At 42.2% G+C, this 27,321-nt stretch overlaps 1 protein-coding gene across 2 annotated transcripts in view; it reads left to right on the top strand.

Moving 5' to 3' along the window:
* JADE3 (jade family PHD finger 3) overlaps positions 1–27,321 on the top strand; it is a 57,617-nt gene that overhangs the window by 15,549 nt on the left and 14,747 nt on the right. For both annotated transcript variants that reach the window (XM_065741216.1, XM_065741218.1), the window contains 4 exons: positions 13,898–13,957; positions 15,028–15,110; positions 25,335–25,492; positions 27,079–27,269. In XM_065741216.1, coding sequence (XP_065597288.1) covers positions 13,909–13,957; positions 15,028–15,110; positions 25,335–25,492; positions 27,079–27,269 — 481 coding nt within the window. In that variant the 5' untranslated portion in view covers positions 13,898–13,908. The remainder of the gene's footprint in view (positions 1–13,897; positions 13,958–15,027; positions 15,111–25,334; positions 25,493–27,078; positions 27,270–27,321) is intronic.

A 27,321-nucleotide genomic window follows, 5' to 3' on the forward strand; every position in this document is an offset into this window, starting at 1 on the left:
AGATTATTATTTTTTTTTTTACTTTTTTTTTTGTCTGCCACTCTTTGCTTTCCTTTTATGTGGCTGAAAGGATTAAAGTGCAATCCCTGCTTTGAGGACTGATGTTAGCAGCGGGCTGAGTATGCCTAATTAGTGCCAACACCTGTACCTCATTATGAAGCCTTGTTCAAGCTGTCTGCTGAACCGAGGTAGCTGGTCTCTGTTGCATGTCTCTAATGTGATTATAAGCCCCTCTCCTGATGCAAGTTTTAGTACTTATTCTACTTTTGGACCGATGTGGAAAGTAGAGCTAAGCTGAGCCACTTGGCTGGCTACCAAAGATTATAAGGAGGGGCAAAGAGAGGGGATGCAGTGATCTCAGTTCTGAGACTTCAGTTCAAAGCTTGCTTCTGCTTTGACATTTTTTTTTAATGGAAGAAGAAAAAAAGTACTTTTTCTAGTTTTCTATGTCTGATTCTCAGAATTTAGGGATCAAATCTGCAGACTCTAGGTGGGCTCTGAAGATTTGAGTTCAGCTGCCGTTGTGCATAACCCACTGATTTTCTGTAATTGCAGTTTTGGCCTTGACTATTGCCATACCATTCCCTTTGTTTTCAAGGAGTTAGGACCTAGCAGTCCTTTCACATAAGCAGCCTTTTTCTTTCCTCTTGCTTGATTCTGTACTGTGAGCAGGGCTAAAATGCAATGTGTTCTACCCTTGGAGCTGGAAAACACGAAGTTGAACAGATTTAACTGGTGAAATTAATGGTTTATATAAGATGGATCTCTGTTATCCTTGGGCTTTGCAAACAAACATTTAAACTTCATTCCTTTTTTTTTCTCACTACTTTAAGTAGGTTTTGAAGAGGTTAACTTAGAGAATTCAAACATATAGCAACGTAAATTCTGGCTGTGGGCTTTGTTTCTCCTCTGAGTGAGGAGAGAAACAGAACAGCTTCAAATGTGTACCCTGGAAAGATTTGAGATGATAAACCTGTAAGAATTCTCAGGAAAACACCGTGCTAGTCATCCAGATTTTGAAAAATTGAAGGAAATGGAAGTGCAATGGCTTCTTAAACTTCAGACATAGCCTTATTAGAGAAGGGATCACATCTCAGCAGAGTAAAAGTTTTGGCTGAAAAAAAAAAAAGAAGAAAAACAATTTGATAAACTTTTGTGTTTTTTTTTTCTGTATCGTATATCTGCTTACTAACATGCCACTTAAAGGAATGCCTTCCTGATCTGCTTCAGGAATGCTATAATTCAAGAAATTCCTGCTGCTATCTATCATCCTGTTGTATTTTCTGAACTTAGAAACTTTAAAAGATCTACAGAAATTTTCACAGCCTGTTTTTTGATTTGTTTTCATATTTATCTCCTTCAGCTTAAAGTTGATTGAGCTATTTTTAATTCCTCGCAACACAGTCTCTGTGGTATTCTCTTATCTTTGTTAAGACTCCACTGCAGCACCTGCGAAAGGGAGTAAAGTCTGTTTCTTGCAACTATGTGTGTTTGGTAGATATTCCTATGAGATACTGACACGGCTGTAGGAGTGAGGAATAGATATAAATAGGTTCCTCCCCGCTACGTTGTGGCGGATACTAAAAATTACAAGAAATGCCAGAGTAACAGATTCCAAAGCAACTGTTTTCTTAAAACAGTTCTTTAATAGCTATGCAGAAGTCAGAGGTTCTACTGGTGAATTTCACAGTTCTTAATGGTTATTTCAAAAGGGGGCACCTGCATCTCTAATGACAGTAACGTAAGACAGAGACAGCTTTCCTTTACACAGTTTGGAATAGTTTATGCAGTTTGTATATCTACACATGCACAGGCACACAGACCTTTTGAGTTGTTCCAGTATGCTGTTCATTACTCCTTCCATTCACAGAATCTCAGAATTAACAAGGTTGGAAAGGACCTCCAAGATCATGTAGTCCAACCATCCACCTGCCACGGATATTTCCCCACTAATCCACATCCCTTAGTACAACATCTGAATGTTTCTAACACCTCCAGGGATGATCATTCAACCAGCTCTCTGGACAGCCCATTCCAGCAGCTGACCACTCTTAGGGAGTAGAAATTTTTCCTAATATCTCATCTGAATCTCCCCTGGCACAGCTTGAGGCTGCTCCCTCTCATCCTATTGCTAGTTACACAAAAAAGAGGCTGACCCCCAGCTCACCACAACCTCCTTTCAGATCACTATAGAGAGCAGTAAGGACTTTCCTGAGCCACCTCGTCTGCACACTGAACAATCTCAGTTCCTTCAGCTGCTCCAGACCCCTCAGAGTTTCACTGTCCTTCTCTGGACGTGCTCCATGGCCTCGATGTCTTTCTTGTAGTGAGAGACCCAAAACTGAACACAACACCTGAGGTGTGACCTCACAAGTGCTGCATACAGAGGGACGCTTGCCTCTCTGCTCCTGCTGGCTGCACTGTTTCTGATATGGGCCAGGATGCCATTGGCCTTCTTGGCCACTTGGGCACACTGCTGGCTCATGTTCAGCCAAGCATTGACCAGTATCCCTGGTCTGTTTCTTCCACAAGTCTTTCAGCCACTCTGCCTCAAGCCTGTAGCACTGCCTGGGATTACTGCGGCCAAAGTGCTGGACCCAGCACTTGGTCTTGTTGAACTTCACCCTGTTGGCCTCAGCTCAGCTAGCCAGCTTGTCCAGATCTCTCTGTAGGGCCTTCCTACCCCCAGGAAGATTGACACTTCATCCAGCTTGGTGTCACCTGCAAACTTATTGAGTGTGCACTCAACGCTCTCATCCAGGCCATTGATAAAGATGTTAAACGGGGCAGTTCCCCAGTGCTGACCCCTGGGGAGCACCACTCCTGACCAGTCACCAGCTGGATTGAACTCCATTCTCCAGCACTACCTGGGCTTGTTCATGTAGCCAGTTTTATACCCAGCAAAGAGTGTACCTGTCCAAGCCATGGGCTGTCTGCGTCTCCGGGAGCATAATGTGGTAGCCAGTGTCCTTTGCTGAATTCTAGGTAGACTGCACCCACAGCCTTTCCCTCATCCACCAGGTGGGTAACTTAATCACAGAAGGAGATGAGGTTGGTCAGGCAGGACCTGCCTTTTGTGAATCTATGCTGACTGCGCCTGCTTTCCTGGTTTTCCTGCATGTGCTGTGTGATCTCACTGGAGACAATCTGTTCCATAACCTTTCCTTGCACCAAGGTCAGGCTGGCTGGCTTGAAGCTCCCCAGATCCTCCTTCCAACCTTTCTTGTAAATGGGAGTCACATCTTTACATCTTTTGCATTATCCAGAAGAAATACCTCAGTGGGTAGTGTCTTAAGGTAAAAGTAGGCTATATTTGCATGATGTGTTTAATTTGTCTTATAAACAATCACATTGGGAATGACCTAATCTTACTTTAATTAATCATTTTGACAAGAATAGCTCTCTACAGTGAACAGCGGTTAACCAAGTCAAGTAGGGCAGCAGCATGTTAGCCATGAGAATCTTATTGCTGCACTCATTCTAGTCAGAATTTTATCTGATAAGTATGCTAATGTCAGTAGTCACCATGGTATAGATCACATATCTGATCTGTAGTTCACAGAGACCAGGTTGGTAGCCAATGCATTTAAAAAAGGAAGTGCATTGAACGGATAACTTTTCAATGTAACTCTGGTTTCATATGAACTCTGTTAGTTAATTAGACCAATCACTGTGTCTAGTAATGGTCAGCAGTGGACACTTAGGAAAATAAACCTTTGTAGCACTAATGTATGCTCTGTTTCTTGTAGAATTTTAACTATGAGATGGCAGATTGATGTCACACGTTGTGTTTAATTGCCTGCCCTCATCCTCTGTTTGCCAAATTCTCTTCAATCTGTTTACTTTTCAACCCCTACATCATCCCGTAGGACTGAGTTTCTCTAAGCAATTTCATGTAAAGATGTTTTGGATTGTTTGTTTGCCTTTAATGACTTAAATTTTACCCCATAACTTTGTGTGTCACTGGTCTTCTGGGTCATGAGGAGCAGTGAGTAGTCTGCTTTTCTTTACCACTTGTGGCAGATTTTTCCTGTTCTGCATCCACTTTTCTCAGCTAGTTAGTCTCACTCTGTTTCCTCTCTTATCCTCAAGCCATGGCATGCGCTCTGTACAGCTGGATCTGGAACTTAAGTCCTACAAATACATTTTCTTCAGTGGTGCCAGAGAGAGGGAGAAAATACTGCTCTTAGCAGAAATTAGTGATCTGTTAGTGTTGCTCATCAATAATGGTTTTTCTGTATAGCACAGTAGGGACAGTAGTTGAAAGCAGACAGGCTTGTATTGGTGCTCTTCACTGCTATGAGGCCTTGCTGGAAGAATGTATCACTGTGCAGTTCTGTGGGCTGTTCTTATAAAACACTTGATGCTACAGCTGATTTGGGAATGTACAAGTACCTTATTTATAGAGCTGTACAATTAATGTGCTTATTTTCATCTACCTAAGACCTTTTACTGGTGTCCTTCAGGTGCCACGGCACGGTTATTTATGTATTGATTTGGTATTTGTGCAGGCAGCTGCCTTCTGCTTTCCTTTGCAGAGTACAGCCAAAGGACCAGCCTTTTGTGCTGCTCCTGCAGCACAACTGCAGTATGTTTTCCCTCACTGAGAATAAGATCAAGATAAGGCTGTAGTATTGCACCTGAGTATTGTAAAATTGCACCTGCACATTGTAGTAATGCACCTGAGGAAGCATTTCTTTTCTGAAAGAGTGGTCAGGCACTGGAATGGCCTGCCTAGGGAGGTGGTTGAGGCACCATCCCTAGCGCTGTTCAAGAAGCGTTTAGATGAGGTGCTAAAGGACTTAATTTAGTAGTTGGGTAGAGATAGTGATAGGAGGATGGTTGGACTAGATGATCTTATAGGTCCTTTCCAACCTTATGAACTTATGAACTTATGAACTTATTTCATGCCTTTTTTGCTTCAGTCTGTATTAGTAAGGTCAGTTGTTCTCAGGGTACCCAGCCTCCCGAGTTGGAAGGTGGTGATGGGGAGTGAGATGAGTCCCCCATAATCCAACGGGAAACTCTGAGTGACCTTCTACATCTTTTGAATGTCTGTAAGTCCATGGTGGCAGACGTGATTTACCCAAGGAAACTGAAGAACCTGGGGGAAATGCTCACAGGCCACTTTTTAATAGCTTATCAGCAGTCCTGGCTGACTAAGGAGATCCTGATGTTTGGTCACGTGGCATTCAGCAAGTGGTGGCATTGGAACTGGCTGTGTGGGGCAGTGGTGGAGTCTCCAGCCATGGAGTTATTTAAGAGAGATGTGAACGTGGGCATGGTTTAGCGATGGGTCTCGGTAGGTCAGATTGGTGATAAGACTCTAATGATCCTGAAGTTGTTTCCAACCTAGATGATTCTGCGATTCCACTCTGTCGTGGCCTGGTGTAGGCTCAGTTGTGCCATCTTTCCGTTGCAGAGCTCTGGTACCTTCTGCAACTGCTTCCTTTCCCCATCTCTCTAGCTGCACTGAGTTTACAAAGAAGGAGACTTCCGTACAGGTCTACAGAAAAACAGAAGAAAATCCTCCCCACCAAGGTGGAGTTGCACTTTTAAAACATCATCTGCAGATTTTGTGATGGATTGTTGTGTCTTAAGAGCACCTATGCTGAATGGGGTGAGTCTGCTATGGCAGATCTCAATTCTAGTTTTGTTCATTCAATTTTACAGCCTTGTTTTTAGCTGCAACCTCTCTTTTCTTTTTTTCTTTTTCCTCCCCATTTCTCAGCAGAGATTTTATTCCTGATCTTGTCAGCAGCTGCAGCATGCTGAGGGCTCTTAACTGTGAATAAGGATGTGGTGAAACATTTCCCTGCTTCCGTGGCTTGTGGACTTTTTTGTTCATCCCAGTGCAAGAGTGGAGGACGGATGATGGGACTTCCTTTGGAGTCAGATTCAGCATCTCGCAGCCCTGCAGCTTTGACTGCAACAGCTTTTTAATCCTCCTGACATAGAAAGGAAGCTGACTCCTATTCAAGAGCTAGTGCTATAAAACTGTGCTTTTGCCTCAACTTGGCCATTGGATGACAAACTGAATCCTGCGTGATCAGATTACCCATATCCTTACTGCTTTCTCCAACAAGCTGCGGCACTGTAGGAACCTTGAGCAGTTGCAATCATCCCTTTCATGGCAGTGAAATGACTGGTCACAGTAACTTCTTCAGGATATCATCATCCACCTGAGTTGGGTGATTTATAGAAGCCTAGAATGCTATTTATGTTTTTATAAATGTGCTCAAATCAGGCTAAAACATCTTAGGGTTTTTTTTCTGTCTTACAGATTGTAGCACATAACATTAAATTAGTTGTCTGGGCATTACAAATCTGAGTTTAGCAGTTATTAAGACAAACGTAGCCTTTTAAAACATTAGAAACAAAACAAAAAAAAAGCTTTCACTTCTTTTAGTAAGTTTTTGTTCATGTTTTCACATTTTGACATGGAGAACTAATAATTGCACGGAAATGTTATAACAGTAAATAACAGAAAATATAGTAGGATTTTAGTATTCAACTGATGATTTTGAGTGTTCCAAATATCTTGAGTTCTGGCTGTGATAGCATGTTCCCTTTAATTGTTTGTATCCAGCGATCCCCTTGCTGCTGGCTTTTTTTACTAGGAAAACTTAATCGTCCAGATTGTTTGTTTTAAACTTGTTAATGAAAACCATTTCTTGTCAGATGAGGAAAGAAATGGACAAATTAATGTTTCCTAATAGGAAAATATTTGTGTTCTTGCTTTCTCTCATTCTTTGAATAGAATGTAAATACTCAACTGAAGGTTTTTTGCCTCTTTGCAAACTATTAGGTTTTGCTAGTGATGCAAACTTTGCGGCAAAGCTATTAGCTTTTTTTTTAAAGCATTATAGCAAGAAATGAATGAGTCAAAACAGATAAAATATTTAACACAGGTTACTTTTGTCAGTGCTTTTATCGCTTGAGATTTAGAGGGAAAAAAGAACAATAAATCCTGCTTTAATTTTTTATTAGAAAGTATGAAAAAAGTGTCTGATTATGTTAAGTATCTTGCAGAGTATGAGAACCGTTGACTGTACTGTTAGTAGGGAAAAAGTGTTGGCTTTTAATCCCAAACAGGACATATATTTCTATGTTCTTCCCTTTCTGATAGTGTCATGGAGTATCCAGACTTGGAAGAGGATCCACAAGGATCACTGATTCTACCCACTGCCCCCACACAGGACCACCCAAAATCTATGTTCAAACACTCTTTGAACTCCAGCACTTGGGGCCGTGCTCACAGCCCTGTGCAGCCCTCTGTGCCCACCGCGCTGTGGTGCAGCACTGTCCCTACCTCAGCTGCCCCTGCCCTGACAGCTCCATGCCATTCCCTCGGGCCCTGTCGCTGTCACACAGAGCAGAGCTCAGCGCTGCCCCTCCGCTCCCTGTGAGAGCTGTAGCCCTGTCATCAGGCCTCTCTGGTTAGGAATCTAGGTAGTAACTGGTTTCCTACTTGCTTCCTTCTCATGATCCTATGTCCTTACTGTCCCCCCTTGTGGGGGCTCCCACTTGCTGTGGGGCAGTTTTGCACTGCAGTGCTGAGACATTGGTGTCTTTGGCTGAACATAAGCCTGTTGTAAGGGTAGGGACTATAAAGACTGTGCAACACCTTGAGCTGAGGTAACGTGAATCATAGCGGTGCTTAAAATAGAAAGCCACGCGAAATACTCCTAGTTTCTTCTGCTCAGTGCTATTGGTGAGGCATAATTGCTTGGCATGACTGCGGACCCTCTGCAGATCCCTCAGAGCCTGCCTGGTTCCAGATGCCAGTCCTGGTGAGGGGGGCTGTGCCTTCAGAGGTAGCAGCACACCCACAGCAGTCTTCTCCAAAGCTGATGCTGTCCTTGACAGTGCCTTTGTTGAGCGAGTTCACGTGGCTTTGTGATATTTTTTGCCTGTTTTATTTTGTCTTTTCTCTTGCCCCTGGGTAGTTAGATGTCTTAGCACCAATGTCAAGTGCCAGTTATCTTGAGGAGCTCAGTAAATGAAGTAACAAACCTCATCAGCAGTTGCACCTCTGCTGCAGAGCTCGCCTCAGTGTGAATGTGTTCCTAGCCCTGGGATGGCTGCTTCTCTGCAAAACCCACTGCTGTGGCTCTGCACATGTGCAGCAGGGAGGCTGTGTTTGGACTCCCCCCCTGCTGCTGGCTGATCTTTGGGAATCAATCAGTGCAGCCCTGGGCTGCTGCCCTCTGCCACCCTCTCTTTTGTGCACATCTCCTGCCCTTGGTGTGCTGGAGCTGCCGCTCGACCGCTGGATGCAGATGAGGAGCAGGCTGGTAGGCTCCTCTGCTCTCCTCTCTCTGCAGCCAGTGGGGCTGTGCCCTAATTTCTCAGCACTGAACACAGCTGAGAGCAGTGCTGCAGGGAGGGTAAGGATCCTGCCTGGGGCCCTGAGCAGCCACGTGCGCATTTGTTTATTTGACTTAATTTACGTCTATCCAGTGGTATTTTCTGAAATTGATTCTCTTCAGATTCATGTTGCCTTCCGGATTGGTGCTAAAGGTGTAAGTATTTAATGGGCAGAAATACATCAGTGCCTGCCTATCCTGCACGGATGGGTTGTGCTCAGGCATGCAGCTTGCCTTAAAGAGAAGAACATAAGGGTGATGTGGGTGAAGCTGCTGGCTGGAAACATGTCCCCCTGCCTTCACGTGGAGCAGTGAAGAGCAGTGTGTTAGTTTTCCAGCTAGAGGAGGTGGTTGTGCCTGAAATTGTTACTCATTTATTTAATTTTCAGGTTGGAGTGAAATAGAGAAACAATGTTAGTTCTTTCCTGAACTTTCCTTCCTATGAATTGTTTAACCTTTCAAACCTTTCCATTGCAGCAAATATTGGTAGCACAGGCTCCGAGTGGGTTTTTCTCATTTATACAGCCTCTTTGTGAGGTTGGATAGGATATTAAAAAATAATAATAAAAAACTCAAACACAAGTGATCCCTCTACCTCTAGTTATTTGAAAGGTTGTATTAACTCTGTTCATATTTTGTAATTTCTCTGACAGTTGACTATGAAATTTGACCTATTTAAATGGTTTTACTGTGGTACATTTCCTGAAGACCTTTCAAGATAATCTGCTTCCTAATCTAAATTTAACAGTTACGTAAGCCACGTCTTGGAGACTTGGAAATTTCTACCTACTGCCTCTGCCTTTTTTCCTTTTCTTTTTTTCTTTTTCCTTCTTATTATTTTTTAGTTTTTGTAGTCAAGGCATATTGTAAAATGCAAGTACAAAATTTTTATCTGGGATTTGCATGTAGCTTGTCATTTCGTTTATATGTGTAGATGCTGTTTTTAATAAGACAGGGAAAGCAGGCTATTTTTTGTCACACTTGAAAGTTAATCAGTCTGTTTTTTGTATTTGTGTTACAATTCCCTGAATTTTTTGCTTCCTCTTCCTTCTGAAGATGTCTTCCTGGGTACTGAGTCTCTCACATACATGTTTAACCATTCTCATCATCAAACTGAAGCCAGGAAGAAAGGACTGTTATACTCCAGGGATTCTGTTTTGTTAGAAATCCTAACTGTTTTTAAGGGTTCATCTTGTCCACTCATCTCTGGTGTCTCATGCCTAATGTGCTGGATGAGTTCAGGCTCAGGTTCCTCATTCTTTCTGCTGCCTTTGCTCAGTGCTGTACTGGTTTTCCTGGGGGAGAGGGGAGGGCAGTGGCAGAACCAAGTGGCTGCTTCTTGCGGAAATACTGGAATTTGTACAGTGCAGGTACTGGAGGATAAGCCAAAAGGAGCAACCACAACTTAGAAAACACTAATCATAAAGCATCTCCCCTAAGCTTTGGAAGAACTGATATTGTCTCTTACCACATCCTTGCATATGCTGGCTGATGCATTGATTATGTGTAGCTTGGGATCACATCTAGTTCCAGCCAGGTGAGTGCAGATTGGCTTTTTCCAGGCAAAGGAGGATGCACTGGGTGCAACACAAGTCCCAGCTTCATCCAGGCAGTGTCTGGGAAACTGGGTGGTTGCTGCCCGTGTCATTTCACTGCCTGTGGCTGAGGAGAACATGCTTCTGGGTGTTACTTGTAGTTCAGTGCCCGAAGGATGTAGGGTGTCCTGACCCTCCTTTGGCCATTGAGGTCAGGAAGGAGGATTTCTCTGGCTCTGCAGATTCCTCTTTTCTAGACCTGTGGTTCTTCCCCTAAGCTCTTGGGGGAGATCAGGGATGTGCTTGCAGCTGGTGTGGAGCATGGCTTGAATCCAGGGACTGTTCTGGTATCTGGCATTAAGATCCACAGCAGAAAAATGTTCCACTGCAGTAGCTGCCTGGAGAGTCGAGTGCCTCTTTGCTTGTGACGTTGTGATTTCTTAATGTTGCTCCTTTATTTTGTATTTCATTTAAGAGATCTCTGAAGGTGAGCATCTTTCAAGTTTGTATTTGTTGTCATACAAGTGATCAGTCATCTGTTAGTCCTTCTGTTGATTAAAAAAAAAAAATATATATATATATATATATATATACCCCAAAAAATGTTGTATTCCCATACTTCAAGCATTTGTTTCTAAGGTGATCTGTGTTTGACCAGAAGGCTTGAGTACATTTTGAGCCCACAGCCAAAGCACTCCTGCTTATCTTTCGTGAGAGTGAGAACTATTACTTGGTAACTTGGAAATGAGATGTAAGGTTTATTTGAGTTTTTTGAAGCCACTTCCCTCCTTTGTTCTGTAGTTTGGAAGTTCTTATCTGCGTGACACTCGTCGCTTTTCTGAGCTTCAGTATGGGAGCTGGTGGAAAGTCTGAAGTGTAAAAGTGAATTCTCAAAATCCAGACCAAAAGTTTTACAGGCAAATTTGCAAAAAGCCTCAGTGAAGATAAAGGAATTGGAAAGACGCTGTTTTTAGCTCTCTCTGTGCGGCATTTCCATCATGTTCCTAATGACAGCTCATCTTTTCTCATCTCTTTTTTCCTTTATAAGTAGCATCTACTTGAGGCAGTTTTCTAAATTTCTTTTTTGAACCATTCTGTGGAAAAATATCATCTATTATGAAAAAAAAATCATTTTTTGTGTTAAAAAATAAATTAGTTCTGGTTTTGGGTTGTCATGTCTTTCATTGTAACTGGTATTCTGAGCCTAGAAAAGGGCACTGGTATTCTCTTGAATTTATTTCTCAGTTTCATATCTGGTCTTTTCCTTGTCTCTCCCTTATTCTAAACCTTACCACTGTAGTTTTTGAGGATGAAGTTAGAAAAAGGCCAAAATTGAACCACGTGTGCATGTCCACTCTCCCCAGATGGGCATGGGATGGATGATGGGCGTTTCTCCAAGCCATCTTTCAGCATGTGAAAACCACCATTGCAGGGGTGGCCAGGCTTCTCCTCAGAGGTGGCACTAGCACAGCAATGCTGCATCCCACACCAGATGGGCACCTTTGGAGAGTGCGTAGTGTGCTGCTCACCCTAATGGTCTGTCTTCTGGGCACAGCACTCTGTGATTTGTTGTAGCTCAGCAGGTTCTTATTCCTGGTCGTTGCAGTTAATACTGCTGCAGAAATCAGGCTGCAATCCGACGTTATTACTGCACAGGACTCTTACCCTGGGTAACTGCTGCTGTCTGCTGTGATGGAGGTGTAAATCTCCCGCCTGAGCTGCTATAAATCCATGGCTGAAATGCAGCTTCTGTAAACGTGGTGTTTTTCTCACTGTGAAATGGTTAGCAGAGGTATACAGAGGTGGCTTTTTTTTTTTTTTAATTTTTTTAACGTTTGCTGTTTCTGTGTGAGCCATCCCCAGAGCAGCCATCTCCTCTCTGCTCCTCCCCAGTGCCCAGGTGCCCCTGCTTTGCCATGCTCCGACCTCGTGTTTAACCGCGCTAACCGAGTGCTGTGCTCCTCAGCTGCTGCCTTGAGCGTGGAGCAAAGAGGTTTTATTGCTGCATGTTTATGTAGGCTATAAAAGACGAGAGTCGCCTGCCATAAGCTTTCAGCACCTTTTAACAGCTGCTCAAAAATTCATCCCAACATAAAAACGGAGCGAGCAGCGAGCGCTAAGGAATGGCAATGAGCAGTGCTGCTCCACACAACTCCATGTGGCTTCTCTGCATCTCCTAAGGGCCTGCAGTGTGCCCCAGGGTGTGGGTACAGGGCTGTGCAGAGCTGCAGCTGCCAGCAAAGGAGGCACAGGGGCAGGTGGGGCCCGCTCCTTCCCAGCAGGGCTGTGTGCTCCAGGTCTGGGCTGCGGCACAGCCTGGCTCTGTGGGGGAGAAGCTCTCACCCAGGCAGCGCCATTTTAGCTGCTTGTGGTTGAAGCCCCCGCCTTTGAACGGCGGGAGTTGGCAAGATGAGAGCAGTCATTGTCTCCTTCCCTCCCTACCTAGTGCTTAGCTCTGAGTCTGGTGCCCCCTAAAAATGCACAAAAAAGAGGCCTGCTGGGCTGAAGCCTTTCTGCCTGGCAGACAGATGTATGCCTGACCCATGCCTACACAGTGTATGATGACTGGCTGGGTGGAAGCAGTACTCTGGGTACGCTACATTAACTCAGCCCTGCCACTGGGCACTGCTCTTGGCATGTGGTAAGGTGTCCCCCACATTGCTTGAGCCCTGAACAAGGCTAGTTATATGAAATAAGTTATATGGTGGGAGCTTATAGGTAAGCTGTTAAGGCATACCTTGTCCTGTTAACCACTGTCCCCTTCAGGCTAAATACCCAACTCTGGCTTTCTGTGTGTGCTGAGCTGGAAAAGACATGCCTCGTTTCCCTGTTCAGCTTCTGGTGGTGTGGGCAGTGTCTTTCTATGAAAGATAGATCAAAGGAGAGTTTTAAACTTTGATTACTGAATCCAAACACACTGATCAAACTCACGCTTTAGTATAAAGGCTGCTGAAAATTGCCGCTAAATTAAGCAATTCAGCTGCGAAAGGTTCGCTTGCAATCCCTTCAAAGCCTTTGGATAGGCTTCTCTTATCCGGAAATCCTGTTTATCCCCTGGTCTTTGGATAATCTCAGGACCCATTGTACAGTAACTAATGTGGAGGGTTTATCAAATAGGCTATTTAGCTGTGCTTTTTTCCTCTCTTTTTTTTCTTTTTCTTTTTTCCTATTTTTTCTTAAAAATGAAGCTTGTATGTTTGTTTTATTTAAGAAATGGAGCTGTTTGAGCTTCAGGTGCAGTCAGGCTGGCATCTCTGGTACCACAGGTGTTTCAGATTCTTCTCCCCAGAGTTCTGTCCTGAAGTCTGCAACTCACTTGTGCCTGTCTTGTGCTTTGGAAAAAGAAAAAAAGCATTTTCGGTTGTTAATTCTTTTATTTAACGACTTTCACGTTCAAGCTGTTTAAAAGATAAGGGTGATTTTCATTTACCATTATTCGTGTAAACTGCTATTAGTTTGTGTTTAACAAATGCAGTGTGGAGTGTTATTGGATGGCAGGGCCAAAAGGAATGTACATGCACTTGTGCTGGCACTTGTTTGGAATGCCTGGCTGGTCCTTACTGTGATCCTTCTTTTATTAAGTCGTCATTTAGAATTTTCACCTTCTCCACTCCCCGTACATGTTGTATGTCTAAAAACTGACTCCAAAAAGCCTGATATCTTGTTATTAATGGAGCTGGCATGGAGCCCTGTAATAATTTCTCGCTGATATCTTTGATAGCTTCACAAACCGTAATTATCTATATTTAAAAAGTGCTTTTTGTTTTACCTGGACCCTTCTGGGCTTGATTTTTCTTCCCTTAAAGGTGAACTGTGATAGTGCATGCTGCGGAGAGGTAACAAGTCTGGGGGTGATCATTTCCATACATAGTGCCCAAAAGTTCTCCTTCTGGGGAATTTTTTCTTTTTTTACTCTGGAATTGGCACGAGCTGGCAGGTCCATGCAGCGTGTCATCTTCTGATGGTCACCATCAACTCTTTTTTTTTCCTTAGGATGCGTCAGGATGAAACGCCACAGGCATCTGAGCACCAGTGACAGTTCAGACAATGAGAGTAAGTAGCATGTGCTAGTTTTCCTTTGGTCTGTCACCTCCTTGTGGTTTCCTTCTGTGGTTTGAGGGCAAACTGTTTTACCTCTTGTAATTAAAATAGTATTTCTTGCTTGATTTCTTCTCATCTTCTGTGGTCTTTTATGTTCTGGATCCTGTTTTGGGAGGAAAATGAGACTAATGAACCTGTAAACTAGGGGTGGAATTAAATCTACTTAGAATTTGAGGATAAATTTGTATGATTTTCCCTTTCAGAGTTGGGGAAAATAAATCTGTACTCCAAGAGAAACTTTTCTGCCCAGAGGAAATTTTCATATGGCTAGAGCCATCTGAAAGTCGTGCTGTCACACATGCAGAGCTTCAGCCTTAAGTCTGAGCTGTTAGACCATTTACATGTTGCAGCATCTTGCAGTGGTTCTAAATCATTCCTTTGTGGTCTGGTAGATAAGTCAGTGAAATTCGTTAAAGATTCCTTGGCACATCTGGCTGAGGTTGCACCTTCCTCTTGTACCTGATAAAAAAACTGCAAGATAGAGTCTTGCTTGTTTGTTAAAAGCCTGTGCCCATCTAATAACACCATATTGATTCATTAACATGTTCATTTCAACTCAGCAACTTATTGGACTAACATTGCTCTGAGATGTCTAGACTTTGCACTGTACTTTCCTGCATTTCTCATCAGTACTCTTCAGTATCACTTGCTTCTTTTTCACTTTGCTTTTCTAGTACTTTCAAACTCTGTCCTCAGTTTTGCTCCTCCTTCCACTTCTGATAGAAAGGAAATGAAGGACAGTGGTCTGCATGCTCTGTATATTCATGCTTGTATTGAGCAGAGCAGAATGTACCCATAAACTCAGTGTGCTGCAGTTTTACAAAGACGTTAAGTGGAAAAGGAGGAGCTGTATTCAAGCCTACAGAAGAGATTTTTGCCCATGTCTTGTCAAGAATTAGATAAAGTCAGGAGATTGGAGTGCCTTGTGTTGTACTGAACAATTGTGAATTTAAATTAGTTATAATGATTCTTTTATTTTAAAAAAATCCTTTTTGTTTTTTGTTTGTTTTGTTTTTAAACAGGTCCTTCTACTTCCTTTTCTTCTTGTGCTAAATACAGGAGTAAGTCAAAAACACCAGCAAATGAACAAAAGAAACCTGCTGAGGTAAGAAACAAGCTTAAAGATTGGCTACCGGTGGTTTTGTGTCATGTAGTTTTCCAGTTTCTAAGCCTTGAAATTGTGAGCTTTCAACTGGTGCCAGCTCAGTCATTTGTTTCATGGTGGCAACAGGTAACTGTTTTTCCTCAGGGTGTGAGTAATACAGGAGCTCTGGTGTCCCAGAATGACTTATGGCGTTGCAGACAGTGACATGTGGTTTTTCCTTCCCCTGAAATGTAGATTCATGTTGATGTTGGCCTTGTGATTTGAGAGTATGCTACAAAACGAGGTGGCTTGTGTATATGTATGTATGAGAAGGATGCCTTCTTTCTGCTTTAGGACAGAGCACTGGGACACCCCAGTGGGCAAGTTACATAGGAGCAGTGCTTGCTCTCCTTCCACTTTCACACTCTTGACTTGTTCCCTTCAGTAAGAGCTTTATTTTGCCATCTCTGCCTGTTACACCTATCACCACTCTCATTGGATCTGTGTTCACTAATTGAGTCCTTTTCCATTGACGTTAATGTACAATGCAGTGCTGAAATCCATCCTAGCAACCATTCCCATCTGTTGCTCTTCTTGGGAAGGATTTTTGGCTGCCTTCTCCATATTTGATGCTTGCTTTCTTGAGGGCTGAAGTCAGATAACTGCAAATGGGAGAAATGTTTCTTGTAGTTAATTCCCTTTGCTTGCTGTCATATTCCCTCCAAATGAGTCCTTCAGCTCACTAGTATGACTGTTGATGCCTGAGGTTACTGGGAAAAAGACTGACAAAACATACTTCTCTTCTCTTCTGCAGAATGTAAAACTGAGGGTTATGTCCCAAAAGTAATTCTTTGTACCATAACAGCAGGTTTTTAGCTGCTTAGATGCCACTGAGAGGCTGCGTAAACATAAAGCTTGTGTTCGCAGAGCAAAGCTGTTGAGAAAACATACTTCATGCTTCCTTTTTCAATGTTGCCCAGTAGGTTAATTCGGTTTGGTAAGAATAAGGTAAGTGCTGAGAAGTGTCCTTTCTTTGGAAGCTTAATTTTCATCACAAGTTAATTGAAAAGGATGCAAAGATTTGTTTTGTAAAAGGGAGCCTTTTGTGAATGTTTCAAGAAGAGCAAAACTGGCCGGAGCTAGCTACACAATGTTTGTTTGTAGCCACCAGAAAGGTTGAGAAAAGTCTATTATGCATACCTTTAAAGTGTTGATGTTTGAGGATTATGGTTCTGTGAGAATGTCAGTCTTCAAACAGCACTTGGCTGGTGAGTTCTTGTAATCATTGCTCATGTTTGTCTTAGCGCTAGCTTTCTTACTTGCCAAGCTGTGCAAATGGGAACAGAAACAAATCCATTGCCAGACTTGCTGCTGTTTCATATTCACCTTAGCACCAGTCCCTTCACCCTGCCTTGCTTTTTTTCTGTCTCTTCTTAAAAAATATCCTTCTACTGTTTTCTTTCCCTCTTCTCTAGGCTGTCATCTGTGTGTGGATGTATAAACAATAGGTAGGAAAACCTGGTCCACAAGTACAGCCTAAAAGTGTTCTTATTTACATAATTTCTAGGAGGAATTAAAATGTGCAGTGTTTTCAGTTCCTCCTCCTGTGATCTTCTTTGCTGCTTTCTACCTGTTTCAAGACAAAATCTCGAGCCCATCAAAGCTGGAAAAAAACGAAACTTTGATGAACAAAGACCAGAATATATGCTGAATTTAAAACATAACATTCTTACATCATTCTTGTAATGCTGGCAACTTTCTGGCATCTTTTAAGAGTCCCCCTCCCCACTTTAAAAAATAATTAAAAAAAATAAACCTTAAAAGATATCCTCTTTCAGAGGAGCATCCCAAGTATAATATTGCAATATTAAAAGGATAAAAATAAAAAAAGGAAAAGTAAGGTCCTCTGAGAAGGGGACTGGAAGGAAGGGAGGATGGCAGTAATGATCTCTACCCTTCGTGCGTAAGACTCTTGGCTATCCTTCCAGTTTTTCCTTTCCTTTTGCTGGAAGCAAGTGTTCCTTCTGGGCCTTGGAAAATCATATGCTGGAGATTGCATGCAGTGGTGCATTGCACGAAACGCTGTTGTCAGCAGAGCATTGAAATTGATTATTAATGCACCAACTAGTGACAAGAGTGTAAAGCAAAGACTGACCCTATCACACACCCTTCAAAAAATCACGTTACAGTAATTCCACAAGTTTTTTATAATAGTATTGGATAGAAATTTGAAATTTCAGGCTGACAGCATCCTTTCAGCAAGGGATCTCTTGAGCAAGTTGGCAATGCTCTGCTTTCATTCACCTCTGCTTGCCAGGCAGCAGACTGTTTCTTGAGTTAGTGATGCAGAAAATCTAAAAGGTCAAAGCTATAAATAGCTGTTTGGGAATTTTTTTGCTCATGGTCTTCATACATTAGTTTTTCTTTCATGCCTGTAAGCCTGGCTTTCTCAATTATATTGCATATGGATACATAGGATTTTTTCCACTTCCTCAGCCATCTCTAGATGGAGTATTATCTACTATCTGGACTCTCTTTCCAAATAAAAGCTCATTTTCAGAATTGTGACCGACAATCAGGTTAGCATATTTGTCTGCTGCTTCACAGGACTCATTAGTAGCTGCCTTGTTCCACTGTGGTCACCTATAAAACACAGAAGGTGGCTGCAGCTGAGGGCTGCCCGCTTTGAAGTTTCCTCTGGTTTACTTCAGGAACGAAGCAGGCACAGGGAATGGTATCAGTGGAGGGAGGCCCATAGAACAGCTTAGATTGGAAGGGACCTCAAAGATCACAGTCCCAACCCCTGCTGTGGGCAGGGCTGCCCCCACCAGCTCAGGCTGCCCAGGGCCCCATCCAACCTGGCCTGGGGCACCACAGCTCCTCTGGGCAGCCTGTGCCAGCGCCTCACTGCCCTCTGAGTGAAAAATTTCCACCTGACATCTAACATAAATCTCCTCTCTTCTACTCTGGGCAGGGCATAGTGTTGGAGTACAGATGTCCAAGGCCAATCTCAGAGGCTGCCTGCCAGCTGTTTGCATCTATGCAGAAGGGATGCTTCTGAGTGGGACCTAAGGTCCACTTGTCCCACCCTCCTTCTCAGAGAAGATGAGATGGGACAAGCCTAAGGTGATGCTGAGGAGCAAGGCTGCAGCTCTTTCTCTTGTGCTCCTTTTGGGTTGTAATTGTTTGCAAGCAACTGAAATGGTGACTTGAATATTCTGCTGTCCAATTAGCTTTATTGTTTACTTTGAATAACTAATGTTAAGGTAGCAGGCAGGCCTGCAGTGTAAGTCGTAACAGTTTTTCAGAGCTTCATGATGGTGCTGGCTGTGTGCCAGTTGCAGAGTTGCCTCTTATGGACCTGAACTGTGACAGGATGGGCTCAGCTCTGAACAGTAGGCTGCGTGGGAGTAGCAGGTTAGGAGCATTTGGATGTCTGGCTCAGCATGAAACCTGTGCTTTGCTGTTTCCTGTCTCCTTTGAAGCTGCAGAAGAAAACTATGGTAGAATACTTGGAATCGTTTTTGCAGGGAAAGCCTATTAGCTGGGCCATCCTGAAAGACTGACTGTTTCTTCTGCCTCAAGCTAGTGGGGGCACAAAAGAGCTGAAGAGATTTATATGACATTCAAGCTTATGTGCTTATGTAGTGTTTTTTTTTTTTAGTCCTCACTCCCTCTTAAAATTATAAAGGAGTTAAGTTTAGAATCGTGGTGGGTTTCTGTGTGAAACCTACCCATATAAGGTGGCAATATTTTACCTCTCCTTGCAAATAGGGTTTTGAATCCCATGGCAATAGTAGTTCTTGGTCCCTCATTGCTGATAGTGACAGCTGTGTTATCATGTGAAATGTAGCCTGTCTTCCACAAGAAAATGGCCTGCTTTCATTTCTTGCGTATGTGGAACTTTTTTTTAGTGGCGTTTAACTGTCACATAAATTGCAGGTCTTGATCCTGAGGAACACCCTGTAAGATTAGACTGCAAGCAGAAAATGGATTCTTTTGGCAGCTTGAAAGTGGTCATTTTTGTTCAGTGAATGAATGGACACCGTGATTAAATCATACTGCTTGGCGTGTACCATGCATAATGGAACAGGAGACAGTCACCCTTCTGTGTGTGCTTACCTTAGAAGAGTCTGAATTAACTTTAACAACTCTGTCATCTCTGCAGCTTTCTCAAGACTGCTGGTCAACGTGCCTTGTGCATTTTGATGAGCTACATTTCAGCCTGCATGGGTTAGTTATTTTAAAAAAGAACATACGGTACTTTCATGTAAGTCAGAGATGCAACCTTGCTGGTTATTTTTTTGATCTTTCTGCTTTGCGATCTTTTTGCTTTTAGCAACAGGTGACCAGAATGCATAAGGGCATGGAAAAGCCTGCTTGTGAAAAAAGCTGAGCTGTTTTACCTTTGGAACTGAACTGAGTAGGCATAACAGTTGAGTATAAATGGTCTGGAGAGAGTAGAGGTAGAGCTTCAGACCTGGCTCTACTTGGCTGTCCTTGTGGTGGAGGAACTGGGGAGGAAGGGTGAGAGAATGTGAACGAAGTTAAGAAGTCTGTTGCAATTAATAGGATATCCTTTTCCATGCACCGTGTAATTAGACTGTGAAGCTCATCTGCCACAGGAAGTTGTTGAGACTGAGAATCAAACATGATTATAAAGGGAATTGAACAGATGATAACGACTACAGATTTTTCTAAATATCTGTTTAATTAATACCATTAAAAAAAATTGATCGTTAGGATTAGTCCCCAAATCCAAAGCTAATGTCTGAAGAAAACCTGACATGTTTTTACACAGTTATTGCATGTTTTTCTGGCTCACGAGAGAATACAATTAGAGACATAATACTAGGGATAGTTGATTTACTGTCTGATTTTTTTTACTTTTCCTATATACACCTGTAAAGGAGACTCAGAAGACTGGTGGCTGCTCCACTGAAAGGTGCAATATTTCATTTTCTCGAGTCTTGGATGATACATAAAAATAGCTTTTGGGAGAGGGCGTTTGAAGATTAGGATTTCCTGTGGGACATGTTCAAATTACTGAGATGTTTGAGAAGCCCAAATTTAATGCTAGTCTTACTCCTGTCTGCCCTAGCTTTTTTAACGTTAGTTTTTCAGTCCAGTCAGTATACATCCCTGGAACTGTGGTTTCATTTCTGTTCTTAAATTATTTTGCCTTTGATTTGCCTTGGTGCAAAAGAAACCAACCAACAACTCCTGTCTGTAGTATTGTGTACTCCTTTTTAATAAAGTGCCTTAATTAAAGAACTTAATGCCCAGGTTGCAATGTACTAACAACTGTAATCCAGCCTTGGGAAGATGAGCCTGCCAAGTTCTGGGAAGCAGTGTGCACCTTGCAGCTTTGTTCTCAGTGGATGGGCAGCCTTTGGCAGACATTGTGAGACATCTGTGTGAAGATTAGATGTATTAGATGAGACTATCTGTGCTCAGGTATGATGTGGTTATGTTACACATGTAATAGGTCTTAGTACCACTTGGCTTCCATGTTATTATGCAGTGATTTTGGGTATAAACTGCTGCTTTATAAGCGTTAATAATTTGTTGCTGAAGGTATTAAACGTGAGAGCTACAACAGCATCGTCAGCTTTGGTGCTTATGGGTGATTTTGGAATATAAAGAAGTAAAACATTCTGAAGGTGAATAAAAAAATTATAAAAAACGTGATGAAAAACTTATTTGGAAAGCGTACAAAACTGCAATTTGGAAAGTGTAGTTTACTTTGCATTTTAGAGAAAATTCCTGCCATTGTATGAGTAGTTGACAACTGGAATTTCATAGCTGCCCTTCAGGAGATGCAAAAATCAGAAAAAACAGCTTTCTCTTTTTAGAGAGGTTATTGAAGGTGTTTCCAAGGGTACACTCAGAACTGGCAGAATTTGGGCAGGGGGAAGGCATTATGTCTTTTAAAAACTGGTATTTTATGTTTCTGTCTCAGAAGACAGTGGGTCTCCTGTCTCTAGGCAGCGGGCAAGCAGCAATGAAATGTATGCTTCTAACTCCTTAGGGGCTCTGCCAGACACCAGGGGAAGACTTAGCACAAAGCAATTAGATGCAATCCAGGAGAAATCCTGCTTTGATTGTAACAGCAACAGAGTGGTTAACATGTACTTCACTTAGACCTCTGACGTGTGCTTCTCACTGGTGGCCTTACCATCATGGAGTTTAATAAGAGGTGGTCAAATGCTTAAAAGCTCAATCTCACAAGAAGTACTGTCTTTATTGCTGTTTTTAAGAGGTGATCCAGTCTGTTCTCCCAGACCGCATGCATTTGAGCAAGATGTGGTGGGTGGGCAGTGAGATCAGTCAGTGTCAGTAGAAGCTTACAGGAGAGAACTGAAATAGGTCTTTGACTCTGTTTGTTTGCTTGTTTTTTGCAATTTATAGGAATTTTGTTGTTGTTTTTGTTTTCCCAAAATGTGGCTTTAGATTTGTATCAGTTGGTACCAAAATGTTCTCAAAAGTCTGTGCAGATCCAATGTTTGCATTGCTTCGTGAAGGTGGAGGCTGTAGAAGGCTGTTGTGTGGTGAAGACTTGCTCTTTACCTCGGATGATAAAATTTCTCTACAGTCCTTTATAGCACTACTTGTGCCCTCCATCACATCTCTAGCAGATAAGGATACTGCATTCCAAACGATGTTCTTTGTTAGACAGAATTGATTTTTTCATAGAGTGCAGGAGGGAGGGTCATGTGAGGAAGATTATATATTGAATTTTCATAGACTTCATGTTGAAGTCATAGACAGCTTTCGGTGATGTGTTTACAAACTTCTGTTTCTGTGAACTTCATTTTCCTCAGACGTGCTCTTCTGGCAAAATTTCCAAATAGGACTTAACCTGAAAAGCAAACATGACATGTGAACTGTACCTTTCCATCCACAGCTCCACAGTCTCACTGTAAATGCTTGGTAGAGGAGAATAGCATGCTTGTTATGGAGGATTTTTGTAGGATCTAGGCATTAAATGCCTAGAGACAATAGTGCATCTCTTAGAGGTAACTGAGTTCTCATTGCTTCAGCAAATCCTGTCAGACTTCACTGCAGAGCAAAAGCTTGTCTTGACCAAAGAAGAAAGTTTGAGTCTCAGCTTTAAAGCTCGAAAAACTTCTTAGAATTTATCCATGAAATGCTTACCATTATTTCTGTGACATAAGCAAGCATGGTTTTCATTGACTTTATTCAGACTAATTGCTGCACCATTTTCAGCTGAAACTTTTAAGTTCCTGGCAGCTAAATGAAAAGAAGTTCAGACCAAACAGTCAAGTGCTGAGCAGGGCTTTCAATTGCTAAAAATACATAAAACCAATGGCCGTGTCACACAGTAAGCTCCACGGAAGCTTCTGGTAGGTGTTCAGTTTCCTGCTTGGTGCACACCAGCTGTGACCAGCTGCCTACTGGCCACGGCCTCTTCATGAGGTGTTCTGTGTCCTCCCACTGGGGTTGGGGGGCATTGCTAGCCTAGGTCAGGCGTGCTCCTTATTCAGTTTTCTCAATTTTGTCTGCTGTTATGGATGATGCTAAAATAGAGTTGAAGGCTTGTGTATTGTGTATGCTGAGAAATGTAGCTGCTTTTGGGTGGCTGATGTTCAGTGGTGTGACCAGCAAGTAACTGCTGCCCATGGAGGCTCATGAGGGAAGGTGGCTGTTGCCAAGAGAAGGGGCTGTGCTATCAATAGGACTGGTTGGTGCCTCATAGATGGCAGCAAGAGCCCCAAAAGGCACAACAATGAGCTGGCTATCGAAATCCTGAATGTGCGTGTCTGCTTCTCATTGAGTGGCCCAGACTGTAGGCTGGAGGCTGGCTGCTGGAGTCAAAGTTACTTGATTAATAAGAAAAGCTCTCTTTGAGTCCCCTGGGTGTTTTGGTTTACTTCCACAACACAGTAGAGAGTGAGTGATAAAGACACGTGCTTTGAAACACTGTCCTCTGAAATTATTCTTCTGTTGGAAGACTGGCAGTGTGTGAGGAGAGGAAGAGTGAGATAAGCTAGAGGTTGTGTTGTCTTTATGATAATTCCAGGTGTCTACAGGAAATGCTCAATTGTACTTAACCTAAGCATGAAAAGCAAGGAAAGTATTTTTAGGAAATCTTAGCTGAGTTTGGGGCTCCTTAAGGTTTCAGCAGTTATATTTATATTGGTGAAATCGTTTACCTTCAGTGATACCAATAGGTATAAACTTTAGCAATCTGAAGCAGAGAATTTTGTGTTGTTTGCATGGTACGAGTGTGGTCAGGCAAAAAAAAAAAAAACCCAAAAAAAAAAAAACCCTTCGTGCTCCAGGGGTTTTGTGCTCTAAAAATAGAGATGATACAGTTCACATACATAATGGATGATCAGAAGATGAGTTTGCTGCTAAGCAATGTAGTTCGATGTAGTTAGAATACTAATGCTGTTCACAGGGTTTTTCATCTTGTGTTTCAAAAACACTGGGTTTGGTATGAGCCACTCCTGTGTTCCTTCAGTGACTGAAAAGGTAATCTGTAAAAGTGCTTTATGCTTCACCTTAGGTAAGGTTTGCAGAGTATATTTTCTAATGATTAAGCCAGTTGTAGCATTTATTATCGGATTATTTTTTCCTCGTGGATTTTTGTGGAACCATACCACATTAGTGTTTCTCATAAGCCTAGCTCTATTTATAACAAAAAAAAAAAAGAAAATTTCTTCTAACTGGCATAAAACACGCTTTATTTTTGAAGTGTAGACATGCTGCTTAGGGAAAAATGGATGCTTATGGTCTTTCCATGTTCATTCTTGTTTTGTGTAAAACCTGAAGAGCTGCAGACAGAAGGTTACAGTAAACAGTCTAAAGCAAAGCAGAGCAGATAGCCCTTAAGTAGTAAATACAAAAGCCTCAGGAGATTGCTAGTTGCTCTGTATCATTGAGTTCCCAGGTTGTGCTCCCAGCTGTCTGTGAGCAAGGCAGCTGTATCATGTAACACGAAGCAACCTCTGTGCTCTGAGCTACCAGCAGCCTCCTTCAATACTTGTTCCTAGTTAAAAGCATAGTGCTTTTTTTTTTTTGTTCCTATCAGTTAACTTGATGATTTCCAAGAACAGCTGAGAATTTTTGCAGTAGACATTAAGTGGTCTGGTGCTGTCAAATTGAAAAGGGTGCATTAAGATATTTGGCTCCAAAGTGTTTTATTACTGTTCTGGCTGTAAAACTGAATTTAGTAAGAAGAGAGTTCGACCTGCCACAGCTTCTTGCAGGGGTGTTTTCCTTTTCATTTTATTATCCTTTGAAGATTTGATTTCTCATGATGACAATACAGTTAATTAGTTGTGATGTCTCACCAACAGCAAGCCACAGTCACTGCTCTGCTTTGATGAATGTTAAACTGGTGCAAGGTATCAGTTGGAAGAAAAAACAACCAACAAAAACGAAAACCAATCAAACAACAACAGAAGAGGGATTAATATGCCCTTTATATAAATTTCATGCACCTCTGTCTGACAGGTATTTACATTAAGTAAGCTATATGACAACTGATAATGGTTGTGTGTTCTTAAAAACTTAATCTTCTTAAGCTAGAGGTTGATCCGTGCAGCTAGAGGCTTGTCATGGATAGGTTTGTGGTGCAATGCTATTGTATGTTTCGCCATATAGGTTTGTTGAAGAGCTGGGTTGCTCTGCTGAGGCAGCATCGCTGTAAAGAGCACTGCAGGGTCATGTTTTTGATATAGGCAGCTGTTTGTCTTTGATCTTCAAAATCCTGACCAATTTCCAATGGGTGTAGAGATGAACAGTTGCCTATACATCAACCTTGCCAAGGCAACTGTTCTTAGCCTGTGAAGAGTATGGAAATTAAAGGCTGCTTAGCTGAGAGGAAAAAGATGTCTATATCCTACCTTGTACTTAAGTTGGGATGAAGCAGTACGAATACAGACTGGCAAGTAAAGATGAAAATGGTATTACAAGTAGTAAACTAGGTACAGGCCTCCATTTCCTCTCACCTTGGCTGCCTGAAACAGCCTTCTTCCTTCTGATTAGACTTTGAGTAGCATCATGGTTCTGACAGGAAGCTTAAAACTTCTTGTCATACTGGGCATTATTGTATTTGTGTGCCAGCAGGCTTCAAAAAATTATCAACAAATGTGCGTTGTTTTCAGTGCAGTTAGGAAAAAAAAAAACTAGGAAAATACCTCCAGCTTCAACTGCTGCTTCCTCTGGGCAGCCCTTTTTCCTCATGCCCCTCTTTTCCCTGGGTTTTCTTTGCAGGTGTTCCGCAAGGATCTCATTAGTGCCATGAAACTCCCGGATTCTCACCATGTTAATCCTGATGAATATTATGTTTTTGCGGACACTTGGAAACAGGAGTGGGAGAAAGGAGTCCAAGTTCCAGCCAGTCCAGAAACGATTCCACAGCCATCTCTCAGGTAACAGCAATTAGACATAGAGTGTGTGTGCAGAGTGTCAACTCGCAGAAGGCCATCTCTCAAAAAGAGGTGGTCTAAATGCAGTTGACGTTTCCTTGTTGTAGCAGTTAAGTCTCCGATGGAGCAGCCTCCAATAGTAATAGCAATAGTAATAGCTGGTACCTGATGAAGCTACTCACTTGTTTGTGTAATGTAATTTTTGTTTCTGTTGCCAAAGTTTTAACTCTTTCTGCTTTCTCTTTCCACAAATAGCTGCTAAGCATTATACACATTCAGTGATCTCAGTTTCAGGAGATAGACCTTTCATCCTCTCATACTGTACTTAGACCAAGAAAACATAACACTGTAGTCATGCAGCCTTTCCTGGTAGAAAAAGGGTGTGTTATAACATGGAAGTATTACTGCCAGGGATGAGCTTTGAAACAAAGATAAATGATTTGTCCAGTTAAAGTGCTGATGTCAGCATAATCTAATTTCCACTGGGGCTATTATCAGTACCAAGTTGTTAAAAAAATATATATTGCATCTCATACCAGCAGTATTACATTAGAGGAAAAAATTGCTATAGATTTGGCTGGAGAGACCAGAGAACAGAGGAACTCACAAGGGAACAAGAAAAATAAAAGAGTGAGGTGAAGGCAAGGAGGAGAATGGCAGAAGAACATAGTGCTGACACTGACAACACGCATTGTCCAGTTAGAATTATGTGGGATGCTGCTTGACTTTTGCCTGCTCCCTTTTTCTTTCTCTTGCCCGGTTTCCCACAGCTTTTTCTTCTCCTGGCGCTGGGGAGGGCTAGCTCTGGAAGGCATGCTTAGCTTCTCGTCCATGGCACCATTCCATTCTGTATCTCCCTGGCTTCCTTTCACATGCAGGGCCTCTTGAACTAAATGCAGAGAAAGGTTGACTTTAGCTAGCTAGGGTCAGTCTCTCCATTCCCATAGGCTAGTGTACTATGCAAACACCAAGCTTTATCTCACAAAATAACTGACAGGTTGAAAACACTAGTATTTTTTTTCCTAACTTCCTGGATGATTTTGATCTGTTTTTCCACTGTACATTTTCACTTGGCAACAGGATTGTTCTTGCAGAGCAAAAATAATGCTATTGTAATGTGGGTAAACTGACATTTATCAAATAGGGGTAGACCATTTGACCAAATGAAGAGGGAGCGTCTTCCTCTCTCTCTACCCTCCCCCCTCTCCAATGGCAGAATAAATCAAGCTTTCCTGAGAAGGCTGGTGTCTTGAAGATTCTCAGTTGGCAAGATTGCAGGGGGTTTCATGCATAGTACTTTCTGTGGGTTTCAGAAACATTCATAGCACCATTCTAGTAGCATTTGTTAAATTGAAAACATTATGCACAAGCTTGCATTTTAAAAATGACTCTGTATACACAGCAAACCTTAACATATTTTATATGAAGAAATGACATTTACGGAATCCTGTCTTCCTGCTCTAGCTTCCCTTGCGGACTAGCTGAACGTACCTAAAATGCTATTCATAACAAATATTTTATGTCTTTCAAGGCTAAGCCTTAAAAAGCTGTAGCTAAGTTTCCGTTTGCTTTTTACTTTACGTACGTAGGGTTGTCGCAGAAAAGGTGAAAGAAGTACTGTACACACGACCCAGGAAGTATATCCACTGTTCCAGCCAAGAGCCCACAGAACCAGGTTACATCAACATTCTGGAACTGGCAGAATCTGTATGTCGCTATGACTTGGATGATATGGACATCTTTTGGCTCCAGGAACTAAATGAAGAGCTTACTGAAATGGGTAATTCACAACACGTTCTAGTTTTTAAAGCAGCAGTTAATTTCTGTTGGTT

Source organism: Cyrtonyx montezumae, unplaced genomic scaffold, assembly GCF_038088225.1.
Source record: "Cyrtonyx montezumae isolate F1298 unplaced genomic scaffold, pur_monq_1.0 scaffold_3, whole genome shotgun sequence".
Taxonomy (NCBI): Eukaryota; Metazoa; Chordata; class Aves; order Galliformes; family Odontophoridae; genus Cyrtonyx; species Cyrtonyx montezumae.